Source organism: Balearica regulorum, chromosome 2 (genome assembly GCF_011004875.1).
Source record: "Balearica regulorum gibbericeps isolate bBalReg1 chromosome 2, bBalReg1.pri, whole genome shotgun sequence".
Classification (NCBI taxonomy): Eukaryota; Metazoa; Chordata; class Aves; order Gruiformes; family Gruidae; genus Balearica; species Balearica regulorum.
Window position 1 is genome coordinate 30,086,735 of NC_046185.1, and position 18,680 is coordinate 30,105,414.

At 38.0% G+C, this 18,680-nt stretch overlaps 2 protein-coding genes across 5 annotated transcripts in view; both read left to right on the forward strand.

Moving 5' to 3' along the window:
• RBIS (ribosomal biogenesis factor) overlaps nucleotides 1-18,680 on the forward strand; it is a 424,391-nt gene that overhangs the window by 49,868 nt on the left and 355,843 nt on the right. The gene's annotated exons all lie outside the window — the stretch shown is intronic.
• SLC7A13 (solute carrier family 7 member 13) lies at nucleotides 3,250-10,388 on the forward strand. 2 transcript variants are annotated; one of them, XM_010312287.2, is made up of 4 exons: nucleotides 3,255-4,104; nucleotides 6,602-6,733; nucleotides 8,400-8,764; nucleotides 9,510-10,388. In XM_010312287.2, the coding sequence occupies exons 1-4, from the start codon at nucleotides 3,381-3,383 to the stop codon at nucleotides 9,753-9,755; spliced, it is 1,467 nt and encodes a 488-aa protein (XP_010310589.1). In that variant the 5' UTR covers nucleotides 3,255-3,380; the 3' UTR covers nucleotides 9,756-10,388. The 2 variants fall into 2 exon arrangements, with proteins under 2 accessions (XP_075603205.1, XP_010310589.1); XM_075747090.1 differs by lacking the exon at nucleotides 6,602-6,733 and having other exon boundaries at nucleotides 3,250-4,104.

Sequence of the window (18,680 nt, forward strand, 5' to 3'; positions counted from 1 at the left end):
AAAGGTGAGCTAAAGAAGAGGAGGAAAAAAAGGAGGATTATAAATAAAATTTATAGTCATATTAAATACAGTCTGTCCCTTGACATATGCCAAGGAAGATTAACTATGACTGCTTTTTTTTCTAGAGGCTCTCTTCAGGTTTTGCATAGTTCCTCTGCTCCTTTATCCTTGCCAAATAGCAGCAGCAGCAAGCTGCTTTATAGAAAACATAGAAGAATGTTTATTGAAACTTTGCAAGACAAATTAGGTTCTAATTTTTGCTATATCTTCTCCCGTTAAAGGATTTGGGATGATGCAGAGAGAAGTCAATACCATGCTTGAAACACTGTGTAGTTAATTGAAAGGGAACTAAACAAATATTTTAAAATCTGACATTGTTTAGGCAAATGGGCTTCTTTCTAGTCCATCTAATCAGTGAGTGGATCATAGGAAAGACCTTGTGAGTACACGGAGGAAATTCTTAGAAGAATGAAATTGAGAGTCCTTATCCAAGTACATTGAAATTCAGTTAATTACAATGAAGAGATAATACATACCCATTTTAGCCAACAAAAATACTCTTCCATTAGTTTTCTGTATTAGTTTTTCTCTTAAATCTAGGGAAACTATAGTGATTGAAGATACCAGCCATGATAAGCATTCGATAGTTGACAGTGAAAAACTTGACGTTGAAGGCTAAAAGAATTTTTAAATTCAGAAAATTAAAAGGGAAAATCCTAAATGCGAGGAGAACTAGAAGTGATAGGCTGAAGTTTCAGCTTTGAACCGTAGCTGTTATATAGCCCTCTCTTGACCTCATTTTACTGTGAAAGAGAACTCAGTAGTTGGCACTCAAAAGAAACGTTGTCGTTCCCTGTTGACTATAAAAATTGCAGTACTTTGGCATTTTACTTTGATGATGATATAACCTTTCAGTCTACTCCACGTATCAGGGGAATTTTAGGCTTGTCTTACAAATGCGACTAGGTTATTTTAATCATTTATCTTTGCCTATATTCAACAGTTGAGTCTCTGGATAATGTCATCAAAGTAAATGTGACCAGATATTGAGTATATAGTTAGGTGTGAGGCAGGAGACACTGACATATGTGACCTTGAGATAATCATATAGACTGTGGAGATTTATCCTCTCAGCCAGAGGGAGAAGCTGGGTATATTACAGAAAAAGAAAGCAGCTTGGCTGAAAACTACTTGTTGTTGTGTAACCAGCTGTGTTTTACTGAGTTCTGCCCCTGTAATGCTCATGTTAGTGTACTGCTTCCAGAACATCAGGTTTTATTGGATTTGTAGGAATGTTGTCATTGTCTCTGCTCTTACTTACTTCCTCCTACTCTGGCAACACCACACCAAAGTGAAAAACATACTTTGCATAAATTGCAAAAGCATTGCACTTGAAGTCTAGAAACACTTATCTGAGGTAGGTAGAAAGCACACACAAGAAAGTAATAATCTCACTAGGGTTTCCTGAAATCAGGCAGCTTTGTGAGAAGTGAAAAATATTTATTAATCTGCTGGGAGATTTTGGAAATGCCTCTGTTATACTAGAAATCAATGTGCTTTAGGATGAACAGCAAAATAAAATCAATTGCATCTGTACCTTAAGCTACCATTTAGTGTAATATTTATTTGTTTTAAAAATAGTAATCAAAATCCAGCTGTACACAGCAGAACACCCAAAATAAAGAGTTGGAAGATATCAAAAAAATGTGTGTGCATTCATAGAGAAGGAAACTCAGAAAACGCACTGAAATAAAACAGAAAATTACATAGTTTGCCATTTAAAAGATTTGCCACACTTAATTTCCAATTCATGAATACTGGTAAAGAAATACTTTGAGTTGTTATGAATTATTCATAATAAATGGTAAATGCATGCTTAAATGCATATTGCAGTTTCTAAAGTGAATAAATGCAATTTGAAATGCATGCAAAGTTTTATAAATGAAGTTGTGTTTCATGTATAACTAAAACTTTTGTAGTCTGTAGGACTTTATGTTTTTTGAAGGTGAAGGTATATAGTGAGTGCTGAGTGCAGAAGATGGAAGTATTGTCTTACGGTTAAACATTATTCTGGAGCAGTGAATTCTGTCACTCACTTTGTCGTATAGTTTCTGTGTGGTGATGGACACCCACTTTAACCAAGTCATTGATTAAATTAAAAATAATTGTCTGTGCACATGCCTAGTTTAACTACAGGTCTTTTACATGATGGCATATTACATGAACCTAATTTTTAAGACTAATTTATTTTGTTCTTGAGTGAAAATCCAGCTGTTCAGGACTGATCTGAATGACTGTCTCTCAAGATGGGCCCTGTAAAAGAAGCCGTGAGTTTTGTTTGCTGTGTTACGGAGCTTTGACCTTTGGGATAAAACTAGTTCCTCAACTTGACTGGCAAAAAATAAGAACTTCGCAGCTACTACTCTGGGGGCTTAGCAACCCTTAAGGTATATGTTGAACATCTCTTTGAGTTAGTTTCCCGCTTTCTGCCCATTTTCTCTACATCTTTTAAAAAGAATAAATACATTTTTCTTGGGGCAAATGTCCATGGCAATGGTATATCCACATCTGATTGAAGAGAAGTTCCTTTTCCATATTTTGAACATACGATATACCACAGACTGTTAAATAAGTAGGAAAATCAGTGTCCGAAGATTAGTACCTGCTTAGGAAGTGCTTGCGTACTACTATAATGATGACTGCTCAAGACAAACCAGGAATAAATTGATAGTTTTCTTTCTAGGGCAGTGTTTAATGAGTGAAGGATAAACAGGCTCCACTATACCCAGTGACTGATGGGGATTTGGCAAAACGTACTGGTGTTTACTGGTGATCACCATCCATTTTATGTATTGACAGTGGAAAAATAGTACCAGGCTGTTCAACTAATGCCTGTGTGACTGTCAATAACACAAGGAGGGCTGATTTCTTTCTTCATGCTGCCATACCCTTCCCCTTTCCCTAGGTCTGGTGCAGAGGTCCCATTTACCTACTCTGCACACTTGTCTCTGAAGACATACGTTAAAAAAAATTGAAGTCTGTTGATGAAAATCAGCCGAGAAATGGGCATTTATTTGCATTATTTGTTATGCCGTTTTTTAAAAAAAAAATCCCCAGACCTTAATAATTTCTGAAGTATATATTAAACCAACATGTACATGATTTGCCAGTGTTTCTTGAAGTATTTGGTTAATCATCTTCACACACAAGACATCAAAACCCAAAGTATGCTCTCCTTTCTGAATGATTAAGCCAGGCTTCCCATAACATTTCACTAGCAAGCAGGGCTGTGACAGCCTGCTAACCACAAAGTAGAGAGGGAAATACATGTAATCCAGCCTCTGAAGTCACGTAATCTGCTGTGAAAAAACAGAAAAAAAATGGGAAGAGGGAAGAGCATCGATCCCAGAGATGTGAAAAGCAAAGAAAATGCCAAGATGCAACTCAAAAGAAATATAGGTTATTTTGATGGGGTAAGCTTTATTATAGGCTCAATTGTTGGGGCAGGGATCTTTGTGTCTCCCACAGGGGTGTTAAAGCATTCCTTACTCAACGTCGGCATCGCACTAACGATCTGGACTGCATCTGGACTGGTTTCTCTGATGGGTTCCCTCTGCTATGCGGAGCTGGGAACCGCTCTGCCCTTCTCCGGAGGAGAATACAGCCACATTAAAAGAGGCCTTGGATCCCTGCCCGCCTTCGTCTTTATCTGGACATCAACATTTACCAAGCCAGCATCAAACGCTGCTCGAGCCTTGCTGTTTGCTGAATATGCCACCCAGCCCTTCTACGGTATTTGCCCCGCGCCGGAAGCGCTGAAGAAATGCTTGGCCTTGGCTGTTCTCTGGTCCCTGGGGATTTTAAATGGCTGCAGCGTCAAAATGGCTGCCTGGGTGCAGACGGTTTTCACTCTGCTGAAGATGATGGCCTTGTCCGTAATCGCTGTCGGTGGCATAGTTCTCCTTGCTGGTGGGAGAAAGGAGAGTCTGGCCAGGTTTGAGGATGCGTTCAGCTCAGAGATCCCCAACGCGTCACAGGTTGCCGAAGCCTTCTTCCAAGGACTGTACGCGTACGGTGGTTGGTGGTCCCTCAATTATATGGCAGGTATCTCACTCCTTTACATTTTGTTCTGCAGTCGCCCTTCTTACATTCCTCAACTCATCTTAGCAGAACTGGGTCTCTCTCTCACATTTTACGCAAGTCCTGTGTTTGTTGGGGCTGGTAGAAGAGGTGGTGCTCCTCTCTAGGGAAGTTTCTTGCTTCTTGTGCAGTCTCCAGAATCAGACTGGCATTTCCAAAGGAGTACAAGAGAAATCAGGATAGTTCATTTAAAATCTCATGCACAGACAGATTTTTGCATACCTTAAAAAGTTACATTTTGTCTCAGTGTCAGTGCACTTTTTAGAAAAAGATTAAGATATCCATGCCAAACTATGTGCACAGTAAGGACCAAATAAAAAAAGATAATGGATCAATTGGTATTTAAATATCTGTACCTTCTCTGAGGTTATGCAGCTAGTTTGTACATGGAAAACTTAATTTTGAATTGAATTAAAATATAGTATATAGGATGGTCAGCAGTCACTTCCTTGGGAAGATAGAGTTTTCCACAGAAGGTGAAGAAGAATGTAAGGAAAGTGGTATGAATCCTTTCATGTAACTTGTGCTCAATTTTAAACATTCAAGACCTTTTTGAATATCCATTTCCTTATCCTGTTCTGTATCTGATGACCCATGTGGCAGTAATAAATAGAGCAGTTTTTCATGAAAGCTGCAGAGATAATGTTCATAATGTTAGTTATGCATGTCACGAGTTAAATGAATAGTGTTTTATAGTATCATCAGATTTATAGAATTAAATTGTAAGCAAATGGATGTTGCTTTTAGCCCTGTTTATCCATTGACCTCTATCACATGTAAAACTTTAAATAAACTGAATGTGTGAAATGCATAACACAAAGTTCAGTGGTGAGAACAGTGTGAAAATTGGGTTAATGTTTAAAAAAATGACTGTAACTATTACAATCCAGCTATTCCAGTGTTAACAATGTGCTGTAATAAAAAAGGTGATATAAATCAGCAAAGTATAATTTTGAAATCTTAGGATTTCCTTAAAGGCAAGCACTTAGTTTTGTAAGCCCAAGAAAATATACAAAGTTATCGGTAAAATATTAATTTATTTTCTGATCAGTTAGCAGTAGTAATAAATGCCATACATTGGGCAGCACAGCTGTTTAGACAGATGCAACCTATGCAATAGTCCTCTTCTGAAGTGAATTTCCTATTCTTCAAAAATAACTTCGTGCCTGTGAGCTTCATCTAAAGCATCAGATGCCAACTGGATAACAGGACTGTAACAAGCAACAAAACAAATAGAAAGACAAATTTAAATTGGCAGTTTTGATGATTGTCCCCTTTTGGGCTCAAAATTACCAAATGTATTTCTTCCATTTGAAATAAATCCCAAATTCTTTGATAGTCTGTACCTGAATTTCACTGTTGTGTTCATTCAGTCCCTCTGGCTCTGTGCACTACAGCTGGCGCTGGGGCAGACTCAAAGCTGATGTTCTGGGAAGGAGACAGAAATTATATTTGAGGGAGGAAAAGGAAGTCTGTCTCCTAGAAAGAGATTAAGTAAGCTCCACATATGATTTTTCACTTCTTCCCCCTTGGGAGTTATTGGTTGGTAATACTGAGGAGGTCTTTGGTGACTCTGGAGGGAAGTAGGAAGGGGAGAGGGAGTGAGAGGGAGGGGGTAAGGGAGTGAAAGAGGATGAATTGTTAGGATTCTGGAAACATCTCCATCTTTTGCTGGGTCTATCACATGGTCAGGAATGTGTGCAAGTGCCTCAGTTGTTCAGCTTTCAGCTGCAAAGTTGGGAGTTTTTTTTCTTACTTGGTATGAGTAGTTTTAAGCTAAGATGCCAGGCTTAGCACTAAACAGTTTTCCTCCGCCAGCTTTGCCGTGGAAAAGATAATCAACAGCGGAATCCAGCTGGGAATGACCCCTTTTAAACCCACTGAATTACTGCTATTCTGTCAATACCTTCAGTCTCTCCTGTTACTTTTTCTGTATTTTCTGATATAAGGGCAAAGAGAAAGATTTTGTGCAGGAACAGGAAAATACACTCAGAAAGTTTCAGATCAGAACTCATCAGGTGATGTAAGAATAAATAATCTGACTTTAGACTCTCACATTTAAGTTAGTGATTTAAAAGTACGGCTACTTGAAAATTTCTTACCAAATCAATTTTCTATTGTAAGTCAAATATGTGTTGAATCAAATCAAAGTTATCTGTCCTTTTGTCATTTTTTTATCAGTCTATCAGACCTCCATCCATCTCTTCTTCCAAGATAGTTAAAAATGGCTAAATAAGAAAAAAAAATTTAAAAAGAGAAAAAAAGTGTTTAGGCTTCTCCAATTATAAACTGTTTGAGAACCACTGTAGGATCTCACAAGCAATGTAGCTTAGCAGCAGTGATTAGGAGTTGGGTCAGAACTTTGGTGTCAGTCTTGTCAAGCTCTGCACAGACTTGCTACTGAAACACTTGCAGAAACTACACTGCTTGCTTTATTAGTCTTTTTAAATTTATTTTTCAGAAGAGATGAAAAACCCTAGCAGAAATATCCCCTTAACTGTGATGACTGCTGTTCCTGCAGTAATCGTTTTTTATTTACTGGTGAATATCTCATATCTGATTGTCCTCACGCCTAAGGAAATTGTCTCTTCAGGTATGGATTTGATTATTTTTTTTTATTAAAAAGGTGTGGTCCATTAGCATGCTCATCTGATGTCAATTTACTGGGTTACTTCTGCTCATCTAACTTCACAGTCAGGAAGTGTGGGTTTCATTCTAAGTTTTAACAGAGAATTCTTGTTTAATTTTACTGTATGACACAAGTTGGACTGAATGCAGAGAGATGTTGTTACATGTTGGAAATGTTGGCTTATACCTGCACTGTCTAAAAAGAAATCAAAAGTGTATTAAAACCTGGAAAATGAGGTGGAGATCAGGTCTCTGTTGAGTATTGAGAAGGCCTTTGTTTTCCTGTGGTTTAATCCTCTCTTGTCCTTCCTTCCCTACCTCATGGTGTCTCATGCTAAAGCCAATCCTGTTTAGCAGGTGGACATGATAAGTAATATAGAAAAGACTATGGACACAAAAGTGTAACCATTTTGGGTGTGGGGGTTATTCATGATAAATATTGTGGTTCCTTAGAAGAGTCTATACGAAAGTCCAATGTATATAAAGCCTCTCTCAGATCCTGTCCATGAAAAGGTCCAAGAGTAGCTGTATTTCTCCTTGATTGTCCAAACAACACCTTTTAAATACCATTCTAATGAGACTGAGCTGTCAGAGCTTGCCACTGGGAGTGACAAAAACCATACGCCATTTGGATCGATCAATTACTTTTTTTTCCTATGAGAACAGCTCAATAACATAAATGGGAGCAGTGTAGCTGTCACTCAGCAACCTGTATTGTCGCTCACCCATTGTCAGGCTCTCTGCTGGGAGAGATTCATACATTTGCAGATCCATCCTACAAAAAAAGAGGCAACGAGTGCCAGAGTATCGGTGAATAGCAGCTGCCCAGCTGGCATGAACAGCTCCAAACGTGCCGGGGGAGCTGTGTTTATCTATGTCAGCTGAGGAGATAGCCTTAAAATTACAGGTGTGGTTTAAACATTGCTGTGCATTGCTGCAGTTCTTGTTTGTTCGGTACACTTCATATTTTTGGGGGGGTTTGTTTTCCCCTACTCTGGTAATTTTCTATGCTGTGCAGATCACTGCAAGACCTATATACCTTGTGGCAGTTGGGTATAGACCCACTAAATATTACTCCTTGCTACAATATGTTCTATAGTTAATTTCCAAGTAATATTAGATATCTCTTGTTCATAAATAATCATTCACATTTCCCAGTTCCACCTAAAGCAAAACCTCATTAATAACACACTCGCTGACCTGCCTCTGCACCTACCTGCGCTCATGTTGGCAGTTTCCTCAAACCGTAGATCGTGTCAGCGCTGTGGTCACGCCGGGGACTAACGAGTTCATTTTCTTTCCCCGCGTGGCCTTGCCCGTGCGTGTGTGTGTGTGATTCACGGCGGTGAGGTGCAGCCTGCTCCGGCTGGGCAGCAGGTTTACCTGCCCCTCCGGCCCCACCAGGTTTACCTGCCTGGCTCTGGCAGGCAGCGCTCCTTCTTGCTGTCATTTTTAGCTCCTGAATTAAATACCTTTAGGATTAGATTAGTCACGTTTGACTACTGTAACAAAAAACAGGCATTGCTGGTAAATAATGGGCCTTTCATGTATTTTAAGTTTCTTTTCTCTTGAGTCTGTCAGTAATTGAGAACATGGTACTTACACAATGCTAATGCTTTGCTTTCTTGCAGTTGCTGTGGCAGTCACTTGGGCTGATCGAGTGATCCCCTCTGTTGCCTGGATCATTCCTGTCTCTGTTGCTGTCTCAATATTTGGTGCCCTCAACAGCAGCATGTTCACACTAGGTCGATTGAGCTATGCTGGAAGTCAGTCAGGACATTTACCTGTTTTAATATCCATGCTTAATGTCCACTCCTGTACTCCAGCACCAGCCATGATTTTTTCAACCACCATTGCATCCATTTTTATAATCCCCTCTGACCTTATTATGTTAACAAATTACTTTGGATTTTCTGCCTGGCTTATGATTGGATTGACTTGTGCAAGCCTGATTGTACTTCGATACCGGGAACCTCACCTTCATCGACCATACAAAGTAAATGGAAATGTGTTATAAAATATTTTTACAGATTTTTTTTTGGGTAGCGTGCAAAAGTTACAGAACAAGTGCAAGACAAAAGTGGATAGTCGCTACAAAACCACAAATTATAGTCACAATGTGACTTATTCAACAACTTTTCTTCACACTGTAGAAGGAAAGGAGAAAAAATAACCCAGATGGTATCTGCCCCAGAGAGCTTGCACTTGAAAACGAGGAATGGATATATGCAGAATGGGTGAGATGTGCAAAGAGTGTGAAATGGGAAACCATACCAGTGTGGAGCAGTAACCAGAAGAGTGGGGGATCCAACGTGGCCATTTGCAGTTAATTAAACCTTGATCTACTCTCATCTTTCCTGACACAACCACAGGCATTAAGGATAAATTTAATCTCAATCTAGCTGTCAGAAACATGGGTTAGAAGTGTATGCTCATTGTCAAGGCTTTTTGTAGGTACCCAACCCTGAGTTTCTTTTAGGTGCCACTAATGTCATATGGGGATGAATGGTTTTCAGGGCCTGCCTGTCCCTCCCCCTTGCAATAGAAGGAGCCTGCACATGTATTTTAGAAAAGTTGCCTATCTTGTAGGGAATTTGAGGTCAGATCCTGGGTGAGATTGCACCAATGTGTGAAATGGTACTTGCATGTGGCAAAGAACGCATTATTGCTTTTACAAATGATACATAAAATCACAGTTGGTGAGTTTATTTCCTGAAACAGTTCTTTTCTTTCTCTTGCAGGTATTTCTACCAGTTCCATTTGTGATGGTGGCAATGTCTTTCTTCCTAGTTTTAGCTCCTATAGTCTGGTCTCCAAACCTGCAATATGTTTATGCCTTCCTCTTTATGCTGGGAAGTCTTATTGTTTATCTGCCTTTTATACATTTTAAATTGCATTTTGCATTTCTTGATAAAATTACTTGCCACTTACAACTCCTGTTGGAAGTTGCTCCTGCTGATGGATCTGCTGAGAGCAAATGTGAATAATGGCGAGTGTTTAATCGCAGTACAACTAACAACCAACAGAGGATTTTCTTTAACTGAGATTGTAGAACGTTGGATGTGATATATAGGTATGCATGCATGTGCTTGCGTGTGTATGTATATACGTATATCGGTTAATATATATTGCATACATATATATGTGTATATATCTACATGCATATACATGTGTGCACATATATGCATATATACATATATGCATATGTAGGTATAGACACCTTCATGAATTAATATGTATATATTTTTGTGTTTCTGTGTGTATACATACATATACATAGATGTATATGTATACATATTTAATAGGTGCAAAGAATCTCTCTTCAACTGGTAAAATCTGTAAAATGCTCCCTCTTGCTCCTGAAGACCCAGTTAACTTGCATATACACTTGCAATAATAGAACTGACAGCACTAATTCTTATCAATATTATCATATAATAAATGAGTAAATGCATACTTATCAGATTCATTATATAACATACTTTTGGTCTCCAAACTAAGTTGTCTGGATTAATTTTAGTTCATAGTAGCTGGTTTTAAAGGCTTTATACTTCTGTTCATCTGCTACCTTTTTTGTCTGAATTTGTTTTTAATAAAAACCTTTGAAGGACGTCATAAAATTGACTGAGACCGTTTTTAATCCCAAGAAACCCGTACATGGTGTGCCTTAACCATTTCAGAACAACACATACAAATGCAGGATGAAATCTTGCTATGCATAAAATAAAGCAATAAGAAGTATTTATCCTGTTTGTTGAAGTGATAAAACTCAAGATGATCTGAAATACTTTACTAATTTTTTTAAATCTTAGGAAGAATTAATATTATCTTGTTCTTAGTTCCTTCTCAGTGTAAACAGAGAAATAAGTTTCCCTCCATTTTTATTTTGTTATGAAAGCAAGATAAGTAAGTTCTTGACGTCTTTTATTTTGTCAGTTGAGCCATGTTAAGTCCACCGAGTAGTCACTGAATATACGCTGTTGTTTTTAGAATTACAACAGAATTAAGTCTGTAAAGTGGTTTGCTTTTTTGTTTGTTTGTTTGTTTGTTTTTCTTTTTTTCAAATGTGCCTGTGTAAGGCTCAGCGATACAACCAGTAGATGGCTCCAGACTAACATCTGTCTTACACTGAGATGTTCCGGGTTGCTGGATGTTGTATCAGTGAGAGAAATAGTTTTACAGAGTGTTGCATTATAACACTTACAGTAGGATGAAAATATCCTTACTAGAAGATTCAATTCTCTGATATATCAAAAATTTAGAGGTCAGAAAGATAAAAACTTTATACATAGCTACCCAAAGTATAGGGTGCCCATCAGTAATGCGGGGAACCAGCTGAAGGTTTAGGAGGATTAGACTTTGCACTGGGACAAGCCCCCAAATGAAAACAAGTGCATGAACAAAGTGTTTTTTCTCACAGCTGGTAATGCCAACAGAATGAAAATTTGAAGTAAAAATCAGACCTTTTAAAATGCCGTAGTAAGAAAAGTCCATGCAAGTGAGGAGTGAAGGGAATACAGCTGAGCTGGAGACTGGATCGTACTGAAATCAAGGCAGCTCAATATTGCTATCAGAAAAAAACCAAAACATTTCTCTTGCCATATAAATTTTAAAAAAATCACAAGACTAGGCAAAATTTTATCTGAATAATATTTTAAGAGCTGATTTCTAGTGAGTATTAAAAGGAGGGGAGGATTTTAGTGTGACTAAAGCACCGACCAGGGATTTGCAAAGGCAGGTGTGGTGCCTGGCAATGCCACAGGTTTTCAACTGATCTTGATCAAGTCACCTATTTAAACCCAGGTTTTAATCAGTAATTAAAAATGGGATTCATAAGAAAAAAAAAGCTGCATGGGACAATAATATTGTATTGAAGACCACATGGTTAGAAAAAGCAGACATTGAGGGTGTGTTGCTCAACTGGATGTGTAATTTCTGTGTGATTTCCTGTCAGTAGATCTACTTGAACTTGTTTATACACTTGAATTCCGTAATGACTTGAGTACCTAGTGAATACATATGTTGGGGTATGTCTGGATAATTGGAGCATGTATCTGTTAATGATACAAGTCTTGAATTTAGAGGTTTAGCAGTTTCAACAAATTGGGGAACTCAAAAGTCCCAATGAAATGTAATATTAAATAGATTACATCTATGTATCTTTTTGTAATATCAAAAAGGTGGTTTTTCTGTTAACAAAAAACTGGGAAATGGAATACAAACAGGCATGCATCCACCCCCCACCCCCCAATTTTCAATGATTATTGCCAAAGAATCAGCAAAGACGAGAACAGTAGAACCAGGTCAGAATTTGAACTGCCCATGCAAACTTAATCTGCCCCCTTTCTGGAGGCACCTTGCAATGGCCTTTGATTGTTGGATCATAAACTATTCTTTCAATATACCCTTACCTCATTTATTGAATAAAATGGATGGTGCCCAGATAATTCACTATTATTTTCTTTCCATTTTTCAGTGTGTGACCTTGCACTTTATTTATCACTCTCTGCTCAGATGCTGTTCTTGATACACGTTATTAATTTCTTACAGACTTTTCTATGGTATTCCTTTTGACAGCATCTGAGCACTTCACAAACAACCACTAATTTGTCTTTATTTTCATGAGCTGAAGCAGTGATATCATCTTTGTTTTGGGGAAAGTGAATTAAACTGATGTGTGGGTTGCACAACAAGTGCATTTTGTGACCTTCCCTGAGATCCTTCAATTCAGATCAAGCACCTCAATGGAGAAGCACTGATGGAGATTCAGGTCCAACTATGAATGTTTCTTTACCTTAGGAAGCAGGGCAAAGAGGTGGGGAGGAAAAGGAATTGGTGCAAACTTACCTTGTATGGCTATTCAGCCACTATATACAGATTTTAGTTCTTCCACTTATTTTAGATGGAAACAAAGTGTGGCCAAATTTGTTCAGTAATGTTGGATTCCTAAGCTGAGGTACCTCGGACCTGATTTTTCATAATTATACATTCAGAGTGCATATAGTCTCCTGGAATTAAGTTCCAAGAATAGCAAAAAAGGAAAGAAGGACAAATTATCACAGTCACTTTGGTTTAGATGAATAGCAGGTAACTTATAACTCAACCTCTGACTAACTGTGGGGTAGCTGCAATTTCCTTAAGACATTATACAGTCTGTGAAATGTCAAATTACAACTATGAGACTTTAAAATTCCACCAAATCAAACTTTGAGGATTTAAGATGGGGTATATAAAATGAAGAAACCTGAATTAATGACGATTTAAAAAAACTTTGGTTTAAATGATTCCAGTATGACCTTGGAATTTTATGGGGAAATAGAAGTTTGAATTCTTCTGGGCAATATTCAAATTCCTTAATCCAGCAACCCTTCTGCAAATATCACCTCATTCACTACATTGAATTCTGTTTCTACAGCAAGTGAAGGATTGGCTACCTCAAATTTAGTATCTTCATCAACCCAAACTGTTATTCCCAGATCATGAGTGAGACAGAGGTCTTCTGAAAAACAATTCTCTTATTAAATGACCTGCTGTTTGGAAAGGGACTCACACAGCTGAGCTGAATTAACATTATAAAAGCAGTCTCAGATACAGTATTTCCTATTTTCTGAATATGAGTATCTTGATGTTCTCTTAATGCAGCCTTTCTTTTGCCTGAGTGTTTTAGAATGCTAAATCACAAAGAAGCAAATATGGTATTCAATTCATATAGATTTTTTATTGTTGCTGGATCATTCTACATATCCAAGCACTAAGCATAAAGGAAAAGAATTCAAATTTATAACTCGTATTAGCTACTCTGGCCAAGAGCAATTCAATATTTTAACATTATAGCTTGTTTTCAGTGACACTAGTTGGTCTCAGCTGCTTTCCTACTTGAACATATCTCAGAAAATGCTATACAGAAGTGTGAGTGGTTTAGTACTAGACTGTATCAAACATTTATGTAAAGTTTTTAATTTATTTTTTTACCTTTGACTTCATAATTCTTTTAAGCTTGTGCATACTTGCATGTTACAGAAGTTCAACCTTACAACAAATAAACTTAAAATGTGGATATTTGTTTTTCAATATTGTAGTGGCCCAGTATGGCAGGTAACATCCCTAGCTCTTTTTCTAGGTACCTAACACAATATTTGTATGTGTGTCTGCATTACTTTTATTTTGGTGTTATCTCCATAAAAAGACAACATAAAAACCCAAATGATAATCAGTTTTGTGTTAAGAATGACTTATATATCGTGCTAACTCCATGTGTGCTGACTGCTTCACAAAAAAATTTCACTCTCAGGCAAAAACAAGCAACTGTACAGAAAAAACAAAAAAAAATCAGCAATTAATTTATTTACTTCCCTTTTCATAGTTATTGTTAACTGTGATTCCGATCAAAAGATAATCAACTAGTAATAAACAGTTGTACATTTTTTTTTCAGTGCTTTGATGTGGTGATTTTTGGTTGGAACTTCAGGTTTACACAGAGGATGTGCAAGGAGCTGCCTATAGCAGGTAGGCATGGAGGGGCTCAGACCTTCTGACTTCTAATCTTAGGTTTGATATATGCCACTGTGGGTGTTGCTAAGGTTCTCCACATCTCAGTTTCCACATCTGCTAAAACCGAAACAATCATGTTTTAACAACTCACAGGTCAAAGAGTATTCACTTGTCACCTTCTCTTCTGGATTGCGGTCAGAAATTATTCTTGTCATTGCCCTCTATGACATATTCCAAGGGATGGGGAGCCCTGAACATTCCCAGTTCTTACCGACTTGATTTGTAGGGGTAAGAGCTATATGTGCTTCAGGAATTTGGAAGCTGTTTTTGTTCTGCTTTGGAACAGGAAATGAAACATTTTTAAATTAGCAGGTTCGGATAACGTGTATCTGACAGGTTTAAAGGCACCGTTGAGGAACTTGACTATTAATGTTGATTTTCAATAATTCTTGCAACACAGGGGAAGTTTCGGGACAGCAAAAGAAAGTTAATGTGCCAATATTGAAAAAAGAATAAATGAGATGACTCAAGTAATTATAGGCTGTCAGTGTGACATAAATCCTTGGAAAAATAATGGAACAGCTAATACAAAACTGAATTAATAAAGAATTAAAAGACTAGCATAATTAATGCAAGTTCATTTGTGTTTATGGAAAATAATCCTATCAAACCAGCTTCACATGATATTTTCTGTGATTTTGGTTGATTAAAGGATAATAATGTTGATGTATAATACTCAAACTTCCTTACTTGAAACGAGATGAGAAGAGTCTTATGAAATATCTGGAAGATGACAAAATCAACATGACACACATTAAATGCTTCAGAAACTGGCAAATGAGATCTCAGGTCAACCTGTGAAAAGGAGTCTCCAAAGCATCCCCACAGAGATCAGACCTTGATTCTACCCTCTTTCGTGTGCCTGTCAGTGGTCTGTAGAAATGGAGCTATTGCTGAAAAAGTTTATACACATGACTGAAATGGAAAATGGCAAAAAAAACCCCAACCCTGAGATGACAGAGCACAAGAGCCAAAAAAATCAGGGGTTTGTGATCAGCTGGGAGGAAGCAAAGTGCATTGCTAGATTTATGTTCATATGTGTAATAACCAGAAGCACTGTGCCATTTCTAGGGGCAGCACACTATTAGATCAGTTTTGTTTCCTATGAGAAGGGTTCCCCAGTCATCATGAAAGGTCAGCTGAACGGAGCTTCGGTGAGATCCTGCTTCTCCGTATTGCACTGGCAGCAACGCTTAGACCGCCTCTGAAGAACCGGTTCCAGTTCCGTCTCTGCGATGGGAGAAGTGGCTGTGATTTCTCCCTGAATCCTTTCCGGTGACAGACAGTTAATGACACAAAACCAACCATGAACGATAGCTGGAACTTGGATTGTTTAGCTTAGCCAAATGGAATTCGTTTGACTTGATGCAGAGCAAAATATAATTAATAGGCTTCTTAATTTAGCAGATAAAGATACAGGAAGATCCTGGACCCGGAAGTTGAAGCAATTCAGACTAAATTTGAAGTACATATATACATTATTTTGCTAAGCTCAATATATTAATTCAGACCTTGTTAAAAATGTGTTCAGGAAACATGAGATTAACTTTTATTTCTTCCATTTCTTCTTAATCCTTTTTTACAGCAAGTAAGTTGCAGCCTTTGACATACTTTCCAGCAGAAATTTCTGTCAAAGCCATTCCTATCAATGTTTAAAAGTTTCTCTTATGCAGCACATTTTGACAGCTCTATTTTTTTCCCCCAAATAGTCTAATCATTTCACTTTGTGATCTTGAGCTCATTCTAAGCCATAAAGGTTATGGCATCATTTTGAATTTACTTCCAAAAGCTGCTGAGGATAAACACGACATCTGCCAAAACATGTCAGTTGAGTTTGATCATGTGTATTTCAGTCTTTGTAAAGGATGCCTTTCTGATCTGCAGCTTATCCTAGTTGCAGACGGTGGTTGGACTAGTTTGGCAGAACTGCTGCAGCAAGTGCATGTGAAATACTCAAAAAGTCACCCAAACGTGAAAACATTCAGGACACTGAATTGTGGTCATCAGCTTTGTCTCCAGCATAAGAAGTTTTTAAATTTGCTGTCAGAAATGGCATCTCCTCTGTGCGTTCGCTGCCGTGCAGGTTTACTGCCTGTTATCTTACACTTGCTGGTTGATTAAGTTTTTGTTTCCACTAATACTGAAGCCTGGATGATTGTTCTGATGTGTAAAAAATGCATTGCTAAAAGTATTTCCCTTCTGAATTTGTCTCCTTTGACTTTCTGATTTGGTTTTAGCTCTTTGTTTGCTGTTATTGAATTTCTGTTCACCATATAGATTTTATTAGACCGACCAAGTCATTACAGAACTTTCTCTGTTCACAAGAGGAAATCTTCACTAAAATTAGGGGTTTTTTCCCCCAGTTTATATAATGAGATTGATTACGTGATTCTTTCTTCATTTTCTCTTAAGTGAGCTTGATCAGCATCCTCTGAGGACACTAAAACTGGGCTTAGTATCCGAGAAGCAGTCTCACCAATGATGTAATGTAGACTTTTTGTAGGGTGAAACAGAGGAATTTTTACTTGGACTGCATAAATTATATTCCAAGTCTGGCCACAGTGTCACTCGAAGCAGTTCCTGTTAGCTAGTTATTTGCCAAGGCTTCTAACACCTGCTCCGAAGCAGTGATTCTCCAGAGAGGCTCCCACATCCTGGAAGCATGACTTGTATTCCTTGTTTTGGATGGGTGATACAGAAGTTCATATTTCAGTGTCTGTGTCCAGATTATTCAGCATGCCTTGTAGCAGCGGCTTGCTGTTTCATAACCTGTGATTTTCCTCAGCTTTGTCAGACCCAAAGTATGTCAGAGATAGCTAGCTTTGTGGTTTTTCTCAAGGTTAGATCAAATATTTTAAGGAGCCTGAGGCCAAAAGGTGATACATGAGGGACTCCACTTGGAACACAACTGTTGGTGAATGCATTCTTGTTCACAATCACATTTTGTGATTTACTGGCTTTTAGTCCATTTAGCATATGGTGTGGTAGTTTTGCCCATTTCCCGGTTTTGGAATTTAAATGTAAAATAAGACCAAGCCAAATACCTTAAAAAAATATAACCTTGTTGCATTGTCATTATTACATTTAAGTTGGGGGTCCCATACATAGTTCGTAATCACTTTCTCAGTGCAATAGAAGAAGACATGGTGTCTGTGGTAAGGTCCCTTCCAACCCAGGCCATTTTATGATTCTATGACTTTGTATATTTCGGCGAAAAAATTTGCTTCTTCTTGATTCTCCTAGTGTCATCCAGATATTTTGATATGGGCCTTTTTTAGCCTTCTTCCTGTAATCAAAGTAATGCCTATGTTTTAGTTGGAGGAAACACTAAACGTTCTCTGGAGCTGAAACCCACTGACACATTCCCTGCTTAGTACTAACTTCAGTCTTAGAGCTTTTAAAAAACTGCACAGTTGGAAGAATCAGTATTTAGGGCATCATCACTATGAGCATACTTAATCTTTTGGATTTTATAAATAATCAACACTAACCCCTAGAGACAAGGCTTTTCCTTAAGGAAAAAGAAAGAACCTAAAGATCAGTTTTTTAATTGATCTTTTAGTCTCACAAATCCTCATTTCCTGAAATGCTTGGCAAAATGTGGTTCTTTCTTACTTGACTATTCTAAATCAGACGTATAATTTGAGGTCTAAATTAAGGACTTGTTTTTGATTTTTGTTTTCAGAACTTGCGTGCATAACAATACTGGCCAGATATTTCAATAAGTTATACAAAATGTTTTCTATGCTCAAGTAAGTGGCAGAGCCACTAAAAAGCTGATATCAGGTTCATAACCATAACTGGGACCTAGCTGAAGTGCATCCAGTCCTCGATCATGTCACAATATTTCTTCTGAAAATCTTGATCTAGTAATGCAGACCTGGGGGGTAGGTTTTCGGAAAGGTATGTTGAGATCTCAGCATCACGTGGAGATGTCTGAAAAAGTTTTAAATGACCTGCCACCATGATTTCTGCATGGTCAATGGTGCAATGTAGTCACCTTCAACTGAGAGCCGCTTTAACCGACACGTACAGGTAGGAGGTGTCAGCAGCAACCCTTAAAGACAAAGGCATGTCTCAGATCATAGTTCCCTTTGTGTCTGGTCAGGTGGAAGCATCTCCTTTCACCCATGGTTAATGTCACAGTCCTCAATTAAATGCTGAATGTCTTTCATTGGATAAATCAATCAACAGCAGGGTGAGGGTGGAAGAGAAAGTCACTCTTCCTTTTAAGCAGCACTGGAGACAGAAGCCCCTCTTCCTCTCTGATCCCTTACTGGACTGGTTGGAAAGCTCACTGATTTATGTATTAGTCTTGCAGCCTTTAGCTGTGCTTCCCAAGTAGTTTAGACAGTAATCTA